The sequence below is a fragment of the Astatotilapia calliptera genome, chromosome 8, assembly GCF_900246225.1.
Source record: "Astatotilapia calliptera chromosome 8, fAstCal1.2, whole genome shotgun sequence".
NCBI lineage: Eukaryota > Metazoa > Chordata > Actinopteri > Cichliformes > Cichlidae > Astatotilapia > Astatotilapia calliptera.
Window position 1 is genome coordinate 25519196 of NC_039309.1, and position 17177 is coordinate 25536372.

General features: G+C 39.9%; 1 protein-coding gene across 5 annotated transcripts in view; it reads left to right on the top strand.

Moving 5' to 3' along the window:
- llgl2 (LLGL scribble cell polarity complex component 2) overlaps window positions 1-15561 on the top strand; it is a 47472-nt gene extending 31911 nt beyond the window's left edge. For 4 of the 5 annotated variants that reach the window (XM_026177584.1, XM_026177583.1, XM_026177586.1 and 1 more), the window contains exons 7-27: window positions 820-982; window positions 1066-1195; window positions 1280-1334; window positions 1522-1676; window positions 3178-3389; window positions 3679-3746; window positions 3830-3983; window positions 6310-6414; window positions 7582-7677; window positions 8184-8380; window positions 9275-9422; window positions 9508-9655; window positions 9775-9891; window positions 9977-10143; window positions 10528-10792; window positions 11617-11767; window positions 12724-12749; window positions 12921-12968; window positions 13318-13360; window positions 14054-14115; window positions 14219-15561. In XM_026177584.1, coding sequence (XP_026033369.1) covers window positions 820-982; window positions 1066-1195; window positions 1280-1334; window positions 1522-1676; window positions 3178-3389; window positions 3679-3746; window positions 3830-3983; window positions 6310-6414; window positions 7582-7677; window positions 8184-8380; window positions 9275-9422; window positions 9508-9655; window positions 9775-9891; window positions 9977-10143; window positions 10528-10792; window positions 11617-11767; window positions 12724-12749; window positions 12921-12968; window positions 13318-13360; window positions 14054-14093 — 2488 coding nt within the window. In that variant the 3' untranslated portion in view covers window positions 14094-14115; window positions 14219-15561. The remainder of the gene's footprint in view (window positions 1-819; window positions 983-1065; window positions 1196-1279; window positions 1335-1521; window positions 1677-3177; window positions 3390-3678; window positions 3747-3829; window positions 3984-6309; window positions 6415-7581; window positions 7678-8183; window positions 8381-9274; window positions 9423-9507; window positions 9656-9774; window positions 9892-9976; window positions 10144-10527; window positions 10793-11616; window positions 11768-12723; window positions 12750-12920; window positions 12969-13317; window positions 13361-14053; window positions 14116-14218) is intronic. The other variant, XM_026177582.1, reaches the window with a different exon arrangement.
- Window positions 15562-17177: the final 1616 nt, after the last annotated feature.

Below are 17177 nucleotides of genomic sequence, written 5' to 3' on the forward strand. Positions count from 1 at the left end.
GTCATCCGTTCTCGTAAAGTATAACCAAACTTTTGAGCATTTGAGCCGCCATGTTTCCTGCCCGGTAAATGAGGCTCCACAACGTGGTGACGTCATTCGGGGCGACTGGAATCGATAAGGGTATCGTTTGCAAAAATGGCAAACGATTCCAAGGAATTGAAACAGTGGGAGCTGGTTCTCAACAAGAACCGGTTTTCGACACCCATCCCTAAGCTCAACACTACAGTTTGTCTGGAAATTTACATTATTCTTTAGTAGGGCTGTGCGATATGACCAAAATCTCATATCCCGATATAAAACCTCTGTCGCCCCGTTTTACCGTCGTTGTTGCTAACGACAACCCATAAAAACAGGCGCTCGTCCGTCCGTAGTGTGGTTATATTAAATATAAGAGAAAGAGAAATGAATATAGCCACTACAGTGACCATCAAAACGATGAACAAATATTGCCGTAAACTGTTTATTTTGCGACACCACGAAACAAACGATAGCGTAAAATGAAACGACAGACGTTTTTATATCGTCATCCGATATATATCGTTATATCGAACAGCCCTATTCTTTAGTCACTTTCAGAGCATGTATTACAGTGGAAATGAGCACTCTGTACATTATAAATATCAGTCTGCTCACTTCAAGTGTTTAAAAAAGTGTTCCTGCTAAACTGCTGTCACACAGTATCAGTGTTGGGGAGTAACATTTTAAAAGTAACCTTCCCAACACTGCACAGTATAATAGAATATATTGCCTGTCATCCCCTGTGCATCAATAATAAGACTGATATTCTCTTGAATTATTTCCTCTGCTTGTTGTGTACAGCGTACCTGATGACTACATCGGTCGCAGAAATCTAGAACACGTTGAGGCCTTACAAGAGAACCCGGTCGATCCAGATCAGGTCATCATTGGCTATGGACGTGGCCTCATGGTCATCTGGGATTTGGAGAAAAAACTTGCCATCCAGCACATTCCTGCCACACAGGTACCTGTCATGTAACGTACGCCTGAACAGAACACCAGCTGCCAGTATATAAACTGACTGAATACTGTGTAATCTATCCATAGCAACTGGAGAGTGTGTGTTGGACTGAGGATGGAAAGTACATTCTGAGTTCACACAGCGATGGAAGCTATTGTCGATGGATGGTGGGGGGGCAGGACACGAACGAGGAAGAGAAATCAGACATTCCTTATGGTAAAGAGGAAGCTCTCCACTGTTTTATTAATCATAAAGTAAAAAGGTTTAGGCCTCATGGTTACTTGTGTTTTATAATTGCAGGACATTTTCCCTGCAAGGCCATTTCTAAAATAGTTCAGCTCCCTACAGAAGAAGGGTAAGATGACGTCATCCACCGGTGAAATAAATCTTTTTGTCAGCTTCCTTCAGTGAAAGTGATGTCGTCACCTTTCTAATATTTAACTTCTCAGATATGTTATGTGAGCCGCTGTTACACATTAATCACTGAACAAATGGAACTGAACTTGAACCTTGTGTGTACGTATGTTTGCGTGTTTGTGTAGGCCTCCATTCCTGCTGTTCAGTGGTGGTATGCCCAGGGCCAGTTATGGGGACAGACACTGTATTACAGTGATCCATGGTAAAAAACACGTGGCCTTGGACTTTACCTCCAGGATCATCGACTTCTTCGTCATTAGAGATGGACCGGAGCACACAGGCAGGCCACACACACCAACAAACTGGCAACAAAATTACAGCACATTTAAATATGGGACTCTTAAAGTATTTGACAGCATTGAAGATCTATGTTCCCCAGTCTCTGATGTTGTTAGGTCCTATAAAGAGTGCACAAACATACTAAATACACAGGGGAACACTGCTTCAGTGTTTAACTTACTTAGACTTTGTTACTTTGTTGCTGTGTAGAAGGACGCAGTTATAATAAGTGAACAAACATTAATGAATACAGTTTAAATGCCAAAACATATTAATCATGATATTGATGTTATTTGGGGGGAATACTCATAAACCAAATGTAGAAAAGACAAATGATGTCAAATCCCCCATTAGAAAAAAATAACACTCAATAACAGTCAAGAGTTTTTGGGCCTATCAGAAAGTGAATGACATCAGTTAATTGCTTTGAACCATGTAGTGCTATTTGTTATGTCACAATTGGCTAAAAAGTGATAACAAGTAACGGTAGGTGATGTAGTTAGTCAGGTAAAAGAATAAACGGCTTTATTTGAAATTAACTGAGCTGAACATGAGATGTGTCAGTCAGTAGGGTTGGAATTTTGCATATGAGCTAGCTTGGTGAGTTAAATATTTGGATAAAAACAACAAAACAGTTTTACAGCACATGATCCTCAGGAGCAGAGGAATCGCTCTTTCTGAGGGAACAAGTAGAGCGTACTCTTATACCAACCAATACTGTACCCAGGTGTTCCCAATCTCTGATCACCTGACCACACCACACACAGACAAAGGCTACGTTCACACTGCGGGCGAAAGCGCATCAAATCTGACTTTTTTGACCCTATGCGACCCATATCCATGTCATATGAATGCTTCCTGGCCATCCAGTGTAGATGTTAGTGAAACTGTTGGGAAGACAACGTTGGAGGAACGTGAACATTTTATTTGTACTGTATAATCTGCAGATTCTGACAGAAATTTCCAACTATCTTTTGAACCACCGCTCCTCTCTAAAACAGCAATAAGGATCATTATTAGGCCATTTGTAAATAACAAAATAACTTTATAACTTAAAGCAAAATTGGGAAACGTAAAGTCCGAAACAAGTCTTTATATTAAGGCCATCGGTCAAACAATACTGTTGCTCTGGGTCTAAACAGAGCGCGTTGTGTGTGACGTCTTCTTTTGCGCATGCGGGCGCTTGAGGGTTCACACTAGAGCGCGTTTGCTGTCACATTTTATTTGTAGTGTGAACGAGCAGACAAAAACATCGGATTTGATCAAAAAATTGGAATTGAGCATCAAGACCTGCAGTGTGAACGTAGCCAAAGACAACTTGCCAGATAAGGCAAGGTTACCACAGTTTGAATTGACACGGGTTTGTGTAAATTTGAACATAACTCTCTTGTGTAATTGTAATTTATTCATCACAGCAGCCCAGAAAAATGAGAGCAGTTTTGACAAGAGACACAAGCGTATCCCAGATCTCAGTTTATTAGCTGCTGTGTATCTTCCTGCAGGAGAGCCCAGTGCCCTGGTTGTCCTGGTGGAGGAGGAGCTGGTAGTTATTGACTTGCAGACTGAGGGCTGGCCCATCATACAGACTCCTTACTTGGTCCCCCTTCATAGTTCAGCCATAACATGCTCACATCATGTCTCCACCATTCCCCTCAAACTGTGGGAGAGGATCTTCGCTGCTGGAAAGCATCAGAATGCACACTACTCAAAAAAGGTAAAAATCTTTGTAAATTGAAAATAATGTCCTGTCATATTTATATTTCTCTGACTGCATGACAGGTTTTCACTTTTTCTGTGAATCTGTAAAAACACAGGCTATACAGTCACCCCATTAAGTGCCAATATTATTACTGATGGGATATGTTACCACTGTATGAGACTCTAAAGAATCCCCTAAAAGGCTGTTCATCATAACTTGAATGGTGCATCTTGAATATAAGATGATGGTTGAGGACATCAAGTTTTCATACTGTTTTCTTACTAATTTTCTTTCTTCGTGTCAGCCGTGGCCAGTAACAGGAGGTCAGAACCTGGCCCCAGACCCTCCACAGAGAGATCTGCTCCTCACGGGGTTAGTACGGTTGCCTTCATTCACATTTATTGAAAGGTCTTTTTGAAGTTGTAAAAATTATTCTAACGCTGCTGTGTATATAGGCATGAGGATGGCACAGTTCGTTTCTGGGATGCATCAGGAGTCTGTCTCTATCCCATGTACAAGCTGAGCACAGCTGGAGTATTCCACACAGATGCTGACCCCAATGACAACATGAACCAAGGGACTGAAGGAGAATGGCCTCCATTTAGAAAGGTATGTTTTTCTAATCTAATCTATAGAAAAGAACATTTTCATTTATATTTTAAGGTGAATATAAAGAAATGTCACGACACTGGGACTTATTTTAAGTATTATTCAGGTATTCTATCACAAATTCCATCAATTAGTTGAGTAATCGAATAATGAGCAATGATAAATATTCAAATAGAAAAAACACAGGTCTTTCCAAATGAGCTGCTCGTTGGTTAGCATTTTATAAATGGCAAGGTTTCCAAGTTTGACCGCATATAACATTTCTCAACAAAACTAGAACTAGAATATTAGAATTTGTGTGTGTGTGTGTGTGTGTGTGTGTGTGTGTGTGTGTGTGTGTGTGTGTGTGTGTGTGTGTGTAATTTTTTTTTTTTTTTTAAAGAAAAAGTGTTCTTAAATGCAAAAAAATTATCAATGGGCAATTTTGAATCACTAAAATCAGAATACTTTAATAATTCCTGAGTAAACTATGTATACATAACCCCACTAAGTGCATGTCTTTGGGCTGTGGGAGGAGCGCACTCCACACAGTAAGCTTCTGGCCAGATGGTTATTTAGAACCCAGGACGTGCTTGCTCTGAGGCAACCATGCTAATGAATTTATAATTAATCTTAATTAGCATTAAAATTAACATAATCTTTTACAAGTACTAACCAAGCCCAGCTTGTGGGGATAGGTTAATTGGATAATCCAAATTGCCACTAGGTGTGCATGTGCGAGTGAATGTGAGTGTGAATGGTTGTCTGTCCCTATGTGTTGGCCCTGCGACAGACTGGCGACCTGTCCAGGGTGTACCCTGCCTCTCGCCCTATGACAGCTGGGATAGGCTCCAGCGCCCCCCGCGACCCTGAAAAGGATAAGCGGAAGCGAATGGATGGATGGATGAACAATCTTTTTACATTATTTTACTTTAAATTAACAGCAGTTATTTATTTTAAGATTTATGTAAAAGAGGAATGTTAATCAAGGTCTTGCATAGCAGCATATTAGGCAAAGCTGGAAGTAAGGCAAGGCAAGGCAAGTTTATTTGTATAGCACAATTCAACAACAAGGTGATTCAAAGTGCTTTACAGAGACATTAGAAACAAGAACAAATAAAAAGCATGATTTAAAATTGAATAAAACAAGCAAATTAACTAATTAACAAACAAACAAACAAACAAACAACAGTATATAAAATCAAAACAGATAAAATCAGAACAGTAGATAAAATCAGTAGTTAAATGTAAGTTTTGAAATTTAAGCTTAAAGTGTGGATTTGGTGCTTTATTCAAATGCAGCTGAGAACAGGTGAGTCTTCAACCTGGATTTAAATAAACTGAGTGTTTCAGCTGATCTGAGGCTTTCTGGGAGTTTGTTCCAGATATAAGGAGCATAAAAGCTGAATGCAGCTTCTCCGTGTCTGGTTCTGACTCTGGGAACTGATAAAAGACCGGATCCAGATGACCTGAGGGATCTGGATGGTTCATACTGGGTCAGGAGGTCACTGATGTATTTTGGTCCTAAACCATTCAGAGCTTTATAGGCCAGCATCAGAACTTTAAAGTCTATCCTCTGACGGACAGGCAGCCAGTGTAAGGACCTCAGAGCTGGACTGATGTGGTCCACGTTTTTGTTCTTAGTGAGGACTCGAGCAGCAGAGTTCTGAATGAGCTGTAGTTGTCTGACTGATTTTTTTTTAGGTAGACCTGTAAAGATGCTGTTACAGTAATCAAGCCTACTAAAGATGAATGCATGGACTAGTTTTTCCAGGTCCTGTTGAGACATCAGATCTTTTATCCTTGATATATTCTTGAGGTGATAGTAAGCTGACTTTGTTATTGTCTTAATGTGTTTTTCTAAGTTTAGGTCTGCATCCATCACTACACCCAAATTTCTCGCCTGGTTTGTGGTTTTTAGATGTATAGATTGAAGTTCTCTGGTGACCTGTAATCGTTTTTCTTTGGCGCCAAAGACTATTACCTCAGTTTTGTTTTTGTTTAGCTGGAGAAAATTGTGGCACAACCAGTCATTGATTTCCTCAATGCATTTACCAAGAGCCTGTACAGGGCCTCGGTCTCCTGGTGACATTGTGAGATATATATTTGTGTGTCATCTGCATAGCTGTGATAGTTTATTTTGTTGTTGTTTATAATCTGTGCCAGTGGGAGCATGTAGATGTTAAACAGAAGGGGTCCCAAGATGGAACCTTGGGGAACTCCACATGTGATACTTGTCTGCTCAGATGTGAAGTTACCTATTGATACAAAGTATTTCCTGTTTTCTACGTATGTTTTGAAGTAGAGGTGTTACTCTAAATTTCACCCTTGTCATGTTTCTGTTTAGGTTGGCTGTTTTGACCCCTACAGTGATGACCCAAGGCTCGGCATCCAGAAGATCCATCTCTGCAAATATAGTGGTTATCTGACTGTAGCTGGCACTGCGGGACAGGTGACTATTGAGAATTTTACAACAGACCTATGTCATGTTGGGCTAAGTCATATCTCTGATGTAGAGTAAGTTAAGCACTTAACTTACATCAGTAAGGTAAACTCTTACTTGTCAAGTTAGAGTTAAGTTTTAAGAATTATACTTTGCTAGTAAGTCAGTATATATGATAAAGCCTGCTCTTGACCTTTGACCTTCTGTAGAAGTTTGAGAGAAATTTAGATTTTTCTGTTGATTCTTACGCCCTCTTGCATATGTAGGCGTAGTAGAGCTTAAGAAGTCAGTTTTTTCACGCTCAGTGTTGAATTTATTTATATTCATAAACACTCTTTTCCCTCAACCAAAGCATCATGCTGCCACCACCATGCTTCAGTGCAGGGATTGTAATGGCTAGTTTCCTCCAGGCATAGTGCTTTGGCTTACAGGCTAAAAAGTTCAATCTTTCTCTTATAAGACCAGAGAATTTTGAGTCCTTTAGGTGCTTTTTGGCAAACTCCAGGTTGGCTGTCATGCTGTGTCATTTGTATCCAGTAAGACTCCCCCATGCTACACAAGCCTACCTTGGAATATATGCAAGAGAAGTGTAACTAAAGCTATACCGGCAGTGTTGAGGAACCAGAAGACAAGAAGGCATAAGTGCACAAGGTATGAGAATATGGGGTTGTTGGAATGCTACTACCAAGGAATCCCAGTGGAAGGGGTTACAGGAAGTGGATGTGGGACCTATGGAATCACACCCAACATCTAGACTAACAGCAAAACAACTAGTAGCTCAGTGTTCAAATAGCTGGAAGAAACTACTCACAACTAGAGATCAACGAGGTACAACACAAATGCTATGCCAAGGGTTGGCCAAAACGTCATTTCAAGGGGGGTGATGTCACCAGGTCCAAGTACAACTTATCATACAATTGTGTGTGTGATAGGATCATGGCTGAACTGGAAAACTGGACCCTCTTTGGCTGATTAACTAAGAGTGCATAAAGTACCTCTTGAAGTTCTACAAGAAGATGTGAATGCAATATTACAGACAATCCTTATTGTCTAAGTTTGAAGGATAAAGACTGTCCGCAGACCGAGTGGGGTGTGTGTGTGTGTGTGTGTGTGTGTGTAGGCCTACGTTGATATCACATTATTGTGCTTATTCCCACTGTTATTTTGACTTTGCAGATCCTAATGTTGGAGTTGAATGACGAGGCAGCAGAGCAAACCGTGGAGGCTAAAGTTGTGGATTTGCTGCAAGGTCAAGAAGGATTTCGATGGAAGGTAAAGAACAGAACTGATTACTCGCTATGTTTGTTTATGTTTTTACAGTGACATGCAGCAGCTGTAGACATTATGAAGGACGGATCTGGCCACTGTAACGTGACCCGTATGTTTTAGGTCTCCAACAGAGTTTTCATTCTCTACAGATGCCTCCCCCAAAAAGTGTTTTTGCAGTCTGGCACAAAAATGATTGAATGAAAAATTTAATTAATGCAACTTTGCAACCAAGCTAAGTAGCATTAATAACTAAGAAATCCACCCTCTTGTCTAAATAAGGTCAGTTGTACTTCCAGAAATAAGCAGCAGCCAAAACTCAAAAGTTGAGACTTTGCAGAATCCAGAAACATATACAGCATACAAAAATAGGTGATCTAAAAAGGCTTTAAATGCTGCATTTACAATAATAACTAGCTTACTATGTGTGCTCTGAAGGCTATCATAAAACCTTTCTATTGTTACACCGTCAACTACATATTCCAGCATTTGATAGTCGTCTTCCTTCACAGGGCCACACTCAGCTGGATATCCAGGAAGACCCAGTGATGTTTCCTGCAGGCTTCCAGCCCTTTGCTGTTGTCCAGTGCCAGCCCCCAGCTGTGGTCACTGCTCTCACACTGCACTCAGAGTGGAAGCTGATAGCCTTTGGCACCAGTCATGGGTTTGGGTTATATGACTACCAACAGAAGAACAGTGTCCTGATCAAGTAAGGAGAAGCATTAAGAAAGATGTGAAACATGTGTCTGTACTGTGTTTACAGCTTCCAGGAAATCTGTTTCATGTTAGTGGATGTGTTTTAGCCATCATTTTCTTTCGTAGTACAAAGAAGCAAGTTGGATGTAACCAAGCTTTCAAACTTGCAAAATTTAAAACTGATACAACCATTCGTTTACTACTGGGTAGAAAATTCAATTCAGTTCAGTTCAATTTTATTTATATAGCGTCAAATCACAACAGTCGCCTCAAGGCTGTATATTGTAAGGTAGACCCTACAATAACACATACAGAGAAAAAAAAATCATTTATTGTCTTCTGGAAACGCCACACACCCAGATGGTGGATTCAAACCTTCCTGCTGCGAGGCAACAGTGCCAACCACTACCTGACAAAACCTGATCCAAAACAAATCTAAACCATAATGGCTATCATAATAACAGTTACGCAAACAAACTCAAGACAGTCCATGACAGCGACACACACCTGCCCTCTGTGGCTCTCAGCAGGTCACTCTGACCTGCAGACTCATGCAGCTGGCCTTAGTACTATCTACCACCCACTCCTGAGACTGCATCAGCCCAGACACCACCCAGTGATCCATCAGTTATCACTCATGCATCAGGCCCAGGTCCCAGCTGTCATCCATCATGTTCAAAGGAAATCTTCAGTTTTAACACAGTACAAGTGATATAGGGATATAATATTTACCTAGGTGGATATTCCAACCTAATATATCAGTCACTCATGCTCAAGTCACCGTACATGTTATGAGAAAAACTGTAGCCTTGTTGTGTCTTTGTTTGTTACATTTTAGGAGTAAGCAAAGTATTTGTGCAGCTGTCTGCATATCATATGTGCTCATATTGTGTTTTCAAACTTTTAGGTGCACACTAAACCCCAGCGATCAGCTGGCCATGGAGGGTCCTCTGTCCAGAGTGAAGAGCATAAAGAAATCCCTGCGACAATCCTTTAGACGAATCAGACGTAGCAGAGTCTCTCTAAGAAAACAACATGTTAACACTGCTACTAAGGTAGAATCATAAAAAGGACTCTGCTATCTGTTCCGTGTTTCTCCGTTGTCGCATGTGTTATATATATTGATATCTGCCTAAGCAGCTCCAAGAGGCAAATGCTCGTCTGGAGGCTGAATTGGCAGAGATGGAGCTGGCTCCCGTCCAGAGGAAAATTGAAGCTCGCTCTTCAGACGACTCTTTCACTGGCCTAGTACGGACGCTCTACTTTGCTGACACCTTCCTCTCTGACAGTGAGTTGGCGTGTTAAACGTGTACTATAGTACGTAAACAGCACTTGCTACAGAAATGAATAGTGGGCAGAACTTTGGGTTGTTTCCATTTCCTTACGTTTCTCCTCATTTTCTTGTAGGTTCACATAACACACCCTCCCTATGGGCAGGGACCAATGGTGGCTGTGTGTTTGCCTACATGCTTCGCCTTCCTTCTGTCGAGCATAGAGCAGATGAGCCTGTCACAGCTCAACTATGTAGGTTTAACATTGTGGTGGCCTGATCTCTCAGCTCTGCCCTCCTCTTGTAAAGTTGTCTCTGATTTGCGTCCTTTATTTTCAGCCAAGGAGATTCAGCTGATGCACCGCGCTCCTGTTGTTGGTATTGTGGTGTTAGATGGACATGGGGCTCCTCTCCCTGAGCCCCTGGAGGTGGCTCACGACCTGGCTCGCGCACCTGATATGCAGGGCTCACACCACCTCCTGGTCGTGTCTGAGGAACAGTTTAAGGTTAGACTTGGAGCACTAGGGTTGCAGTGGGTCATTAAGATGTCTTAAAAAGTTAATATCAAAGAAAAGGTGGTCTTAAAATGTCTTGTTTCTTGTAAATTTTTCTAAAAGTATTATGTTTTCAGGTAGTATTTTTAAAGACCTGTAGATTACAGCCCTCAAAAATAACAATTAAATCAGTTACTATTGGTTCATGTCACTTGTTGAGCATTGTTGTGTCTTAGCTTGTTCTATGCTCTAAAGAGAATGCCATTTATGTGGTCTAGGCTCACAATTTTTAATATCGGTACAATTACTGTTATTTATTGAGGTGTAGGATAGAAATATTCAATCCTCTTAAAATTTTGTAAACTCTATTCCAATGCATTTGTTTTGTGTGTTCAGGTTTTCACGCTGCCAAAAGTTAGTGCTAAGATGAAATTAAAGCTGACTGCTGTTGATGGCTCTCGAGTGCGACGGGTAGGCATGGCCTGGTTTGGCAGCAGTCGGACAGAGGACTATGGTGAAAGCGGCTTGTTGGTCCTGACTAATCAGGGCGATGTTCACGTGGTGTCACTGCCACACGTCAAGATGCAGGTACATTACCCCTGCATCCGCCGAGAGGACGTCAGTGGAATCGCTTCTTGTGTTTTCACCAAGCACGGCCAAGGTATAGAGACACCTGCGCACACGTTTCTTCCTCTGTTTTACTGGGGCTCTAAATACATTCTCTTTAGAATACAACATCAACAATACAGATGTGTCTCTAGCTCGACCTTCTAGAAGCAGTTTTCAGAAGTCATGTATGTCTTTGTTCTAGCCTAAAGTCTTTAGCCTTAATAGCCATTTGAAGAGATGGGGATCAGTAACAAGTTGCTGACTTTCCACAAAGAGCTAAAGAAACATGTGACAGTCAGAGAATTCAGAGTTAAAATATGTGTTAGTGTTTTGCAACAGCAATTTCTAAAGCAGCTTTTAAAAAAAATTTAGACACGCGCTTCAAAATAACTGCCCAAATAAGGAATGTGAGGTGTTTCAAGATGCCTGTACAACAAGACCTGATTTTAGAACGACTTTGATTTCACTCGCAGAAAAAGTACTGGCTTCATGGTGCTAAACTGGGGTTACAATTTGTATATTTTGTGATTTGTGTTAGTACATGCCGACAGACTTGTATTGTGGGATAAATTAATCAGATTAAAAGATCCATTTACTGTCAGATTATTATGAAAACTGGATTGTTTCGTTTGTATGTTTGTTGGTTTTAAATGGAAAGAACCCTCATGCCGCTTACATCCATGCTGTTCAGTAACTGCTGCCACGAGTTTTTAGAAGTGAGATTTTCTTCCTAAAATGTGATTTTTGTCATGTTTTTTTGTTGCTGTTGTTGTTCAATGGACAGTCATTTTGCCAGTGCACTTATCTACATTCATAGGTCCCCCCACCCCGCTTGCCACTTTCACTAAGCTCCTGTGTGCTGTTGTTCTCCCTCAGGCTTCTACCTGATCTCCCCGTCTGAGTTTGAAAGATTCTCTTTGTCGACCCGCTGTGTTGTGGAGCCTCGTTGTCTGGTGGAGGCTCCACTTCATTCTGGCTGCTCCAACCAACACCAGTCACAGCCAGATGGAGCTTCATCTACTCATAGGTACTCATAGGTTTCCTTGTTTTCATCATGTTGGTGTTTGCTGAATACAAAAGTTTGCTGTAGGGCAATTTAAGCCAGGTTGTTAGATGATGCTGGTAGTTACAACTTCCATGTTAAATGGGAGTAAAATCATTGTAACAATGCCAAATAGTATATAAAAGAGAGTGAAAGATTGTAAAGACTGACCCTGGTGAAGAAATAATAAACATTAGATAGAAATCTCACTGATGTGTGCAGAGTGTGTAGATAGAAAGAAAAGTAAAAATGAAGTTAGCTAAAAAAGGTAGAAGCAAGACTGATATTGTGTAACACAGAAGTGCAAATTGCATTTATAAAAAAGAGGAAAAGACACAGCGGTCTGGTCTGGTGGATTTGATGGCCGTCAAAGTGGCTGTCTGACGTTCTGATCCCTGGTTGGTGAAACTCACTCTTGGGACATAGAATGTCCAAAATAATGCGTGAGGCTGAGAGATGCCGACAGTCCTGACTCAGGCGTGCCTCAGCACCTGGAAAAGTAAAACCGCTCAACTAAAGCGCATAGTTGAGTGGTTGCCTCCACCAGTGTGTGAATGTGAGAGTGAATGAATAGTGGGATTGTAAAGTGCTTTGGGTGCCTTGAAAAGTGCTATATAAATCCAATCCATTATTATTATTATTCTAACATATTTTGCCTCCTCCTCCCAATGTATAAATCACTAGCTCCAATATAGTCAGTTATGCTGTTTTTGTCTTTTATTTTCTCTTAATGTTTATAAGTGACATCAACCTTCCAGTGACTGTAGATCGAAATCAGCCAGTATGGCTATATCAGCAAAATGTACTCATTTTACTTCCAGTTCATTGTCCCCTTTTAACAGGATATTAATATTACATGTTTTACATATTACAATAATTGATATGTTTTGACATCCCTAAGAATGAGCTGTCATTACTTTCTGTCTTCTCTGTCCTTTCAGAGCCAAACATGATGGTGAGGATGCAGGTAAAACAATTAAAAACAAATAATATCATTGTAAGTAAATGTGCATGTGCCACATGAGTGTGTGTTCTGTGTTCTGTGGTGTTTTATAATTCTGTGCTATGCTAAATGTGCTGTCTGTTTTTACACGTACCTTGTCTATGGCTGACTGTGTTGACATGCCATCTATTGCAGAAAATGCAGCTAAACATGTTATGGAGCATGCTTTGCTGAATGATGAGAGTGAGTACAAAGGCAGGAGAATATCCTGAAATATAGACCTGGAAGGTCAAATAGCATGTCCCTCAGACATTGTAGTTGTTCAAAGGAAATCTGGCTTCAGTTGTAATTGAATTATACGCTACCTTTTTGAGCTGGTCCTGCAGCCTCTTACTCACATTGTCATTTGAAACATCCAAATTACATGTCTCAGAACCATATATAAGCACATGACTGATACAACTTCATTTTTTCCCCAGTGAGCTGGCTTGTTGTGACTGAGCTAACGCTCAAAGTCATGACAAAGTGTGGTGTTGTTAAAAGCAATAGTTGGTTACAGTTGTTTTTTTGTGTTTTGTTTTTTTCTTTTCAGAAGTACTTCAGGAGATCCAGAAGTCACTAGAAGGAGATCAAATGCAAGTATCACAAACACATTCTTTGTAGTTGTACAAAAATTACACAAGGAAAAAAAAGATGTTGTGCCATTCTCAGGCTGGAAAAATGACTGCAGTGTGCAGCTAGATCTGCTTGTAAGAAGTGTTTGCAGCGTGCACCTCCGGGGGGGGAAATGTACTGAGCAACTTCAGTCTGTGTTGTTACTGTGATGCTGGTGTTAATCCCAGAACTCTGAATCCATTAATATTTTTCCCAATTAACCTTTAAAAGTAAACTGACGTAATTCTTTGGCTTAAAAAGCTACCAACATTTTTTTCTTGCAGATTTTCACTTGATATGTTACGAGAAAATTGAACTCATTCAACCCAGAAATTCTTCTAACATTTCTCCAATATTAACGACAAACATCACACTGTGCATTTTGACCATACATCTTTACTTCAATCTCAATCATCCAAATCATTTTTGAAAGTCTTGTGGTTTATTTAAATATAACCTTGCAAATCTGAGGCACGGTTCTATGTTCCTTATAGCGAGAAGAGGCTTTTGCCTAGTAAGCCTTGCAAACAAGCTGTACTTGCTCAGTCTTTTTCTAATTGTATCATAAACTTTTAAAATGCTGAGATTATAGCTCTTGGGTTTTTAAAGGTGAACATGAAGTTGGACAATTGTAACCAATCGTGTTAATGGATTCTGTTTTCTGTTTGTCTAAGGTCATTCCTGGAGAATAATGTGAAAAGTGCTGTAGCGTGAGGAGCCTATCTCAACAGCTGAGGTGAGACTTTGTAGCACTTTCTTTCCTACAAATGCAAAACATGCAATCAATTTTTGAATCCACATCTGTTGGTTCATGGTGTTTTTGTGCTATATCTTTACAGAGAACCGACATGTTGATATGTCTAAAATGGACCTAAGCAACAGATCTTGCCTCCATTTTAGCTGACACTACTGACACCTGACCCCTCTCCTCAAAGACTTACCCATCCCGCCATTTACTGATGCTGCGCTCACACTGGCCCCTTCATAGAGACACCAATAGGCTCTTGTCAGAAGTGCTTTCTGAACATCTAGGGCTTTGGCTCAGTAATGGTGCAAAGAATGTGAAGGAAGTGACACCACATGTGCCTAAGGACCATACACTGCTGCCATAGCATGGCCACACCCATTTAAACCCAAAGCTGGATGAGGCACATTACTGGCGTGTGACCGGATCCCTTCAAATCAGCCTTCTACATCTGACATGGAAGCTACTGAGCTGTTTTGTTTGGTATAAAACTGTTTGTTTAAATTCACTTGATGTTCTAATGGCCTTTATCACTACCAGCATCACCATCTAGTCACTGTACTCTGCTGTATATCTTACTGGCCTTCATCTCCTCATAGAGACATGAAGAAGAAATTTGGGGGATGATTTTAAATAACATTGATAAATATTTTGTGTAGTTTAGATTTGTGATTTGTTGTAGGAAAGCCCATTTCTACCTGCAAAAACATGTTGTGTCCAAAATTATAAAGTGTTAAATTAACAAGTTGCTGTAACAAAAACTTGACAAATTCTTGAGACACTGAAACGCAGAGGAAACGCGCGTTTCAGTCTGAATTAGGTGACACTATTTTAATTCGTTTGGGGTTCTTTGTTGGTTTTGTTTGTTTATACAACATTGATGTAACACAAATCATGCGTTTTCACTTCATGCATAGTCTTTATATTTTTTCATGTCTTAACTTTTTAAATTTATATCGACAAAGTTGGCATGATTTTAACTTTTAGTGTTTTTTTTTTTTTTTATGTTAATGAGCTTCCATGCTATTCAGAAAATCAGTGGAACATGTTCAGTAATGCCTGAGATGATTGATGTGTGTGCGTGTGTTATTTTGACTTATCATTTAATTAGCATTACACATTCTTTACACCACGCATAGGTACTGATGCACTACTGCAATTTTTGTGCATGTTCTGATTTTAATATTTTGCTTTTGCAGGTAATAAATACTGTAATTTAGGAATGTAATTATAAACTATTGTGCTGAAATATTTTTAATATATAAATGACTCTTTACCTGTGGATCTGTTGTAACTGGGGTTGGCTGCTATTTAGATCACACAAGGAAATATTTTGGTACTATCTCTCACAATGCTGGGTGTTTTAGCATCAGTCTAGAATCTATTTTTGTAGTGAAAGAACGCTAATTTTTTTTTAAATAACTTTACACTACAGTTTTCTAGGATAAAATTGTTTTTTCAAAGAATGACTGTCTGGCTCTTTTTTTTTCTGCACAGTATCTCCATTTTTTTTATTTTTTTTAACATAGCACAAAATGACTATGCTGCAATGCAATACTTGATTGTGAGTGTCCCCAAGTCTTCAAGTCTGTGTGCTTGATTCAGAGACCACATGTCAACTCAGAACCCATTATTTGACCCTCATGAACTGCCAAAGCTCAGTACTCCTTTTTGGTATCGTTTCCTCTAAAAAGCCTAGCTACAGTGTTATGTACTTGCAGAGCATAACTATCTCTGGTAAAATCTATACAATAAAGGAGGAATCAGCTGTCCTGCGTGATCCAAGTGTTGATAATAATAAAAACTTTATCTATAAAGCACTTTCAAACAAAGTGCTGAACAAGTATTTGAAGATAAAAATATATATATACAAATAATAAAAACAATACAGTTTAAAAACTGATAAAGCAAAAGGGAAAAGCAATAAGAACCAGGAAAAACTTGAGGCATAGAATTAATACATGTAGGACAGGGGGAACAAGTTTAACACTTGGATTTGAAAACCACAAAGCATGCCTGCCTAATATCTTGAGCGAGGTTGTTCCACAAAAAAAAAAAAAGCAGGCTCCCTAGTAGTTTTTCTTCTGGTTTTAGGAACCTTTAGAAGGCCAGTATCCTGAGATCGGAGAGCACAGGATGGAACATAGAGGTACAAAAGGTCAGAGAGATATGAAGGCGCCAAACCATTTAATACCTTGTAGGTGAGCAACAGGACCTTAGAATCTGCTTAAATCTGACAAGGCAACCAGTGAAGAGATTTCAGTACTGGATAATGTGCTCAAAATTCCCAGTTTTGGTTAAAATGTGAGCATCTGCATTTTGTACCATCTGTAAACCTCTAAAACTTTTCTTCCGTAACCCAGTAGGGAGAGCATTACAGTAATCAAGCACAAAGGCACAAATTCATGGACAACAATCTCTGCACTGCCAAGTGATAAAACTTGTCTGATTTATTCCTTAGGTGATAAAAGACAGTCTTTGTTGTCTCTTTTACATGAGACTTGAAGGAGAGCTCTACCAAGCCACACGCCCAAGTTTTTTACCTTTAAATTTTAAACTGCTGGCTAAGGGTAAACATAAATTCAGTAAAATTATCATTCACATCGGCAGTAATGACACCTGGTTATGTCAATCGAAGGTCACTGAAATTATTACTGAATTGGTGCTTAACTTTGCCAAAACAATGTCGTACTCTGTAGTTTGTTTAGCCGCATGTCCTCCTTAAATTGCTGGCTGTCTAAGTGGTGTCCCCAAAACGATGTGGGCTTTATAGATACTTGAGAAACTTTCTGGAGGAAACCTGGTTTTGTTAGGAGACACGGCATGCATCCCACTTTGGATGGAGCAGCTCTCATTTCTAGAAATCTGGCCAAATTTATTAAAGCCCCCAAAACGTGACTATCCAGAGTTGGGACCAGGAAGCAGAGTTTCAGTCTTACACGCCTCTCTGCAGCTTCACACCTCCTGTTATCCCCTCAAAACCCCATCCACTTAGAAACTGTCAGCTCCCAAACAGACTTACTTAACTTAAATGTGAAACCAGCAAAATACGA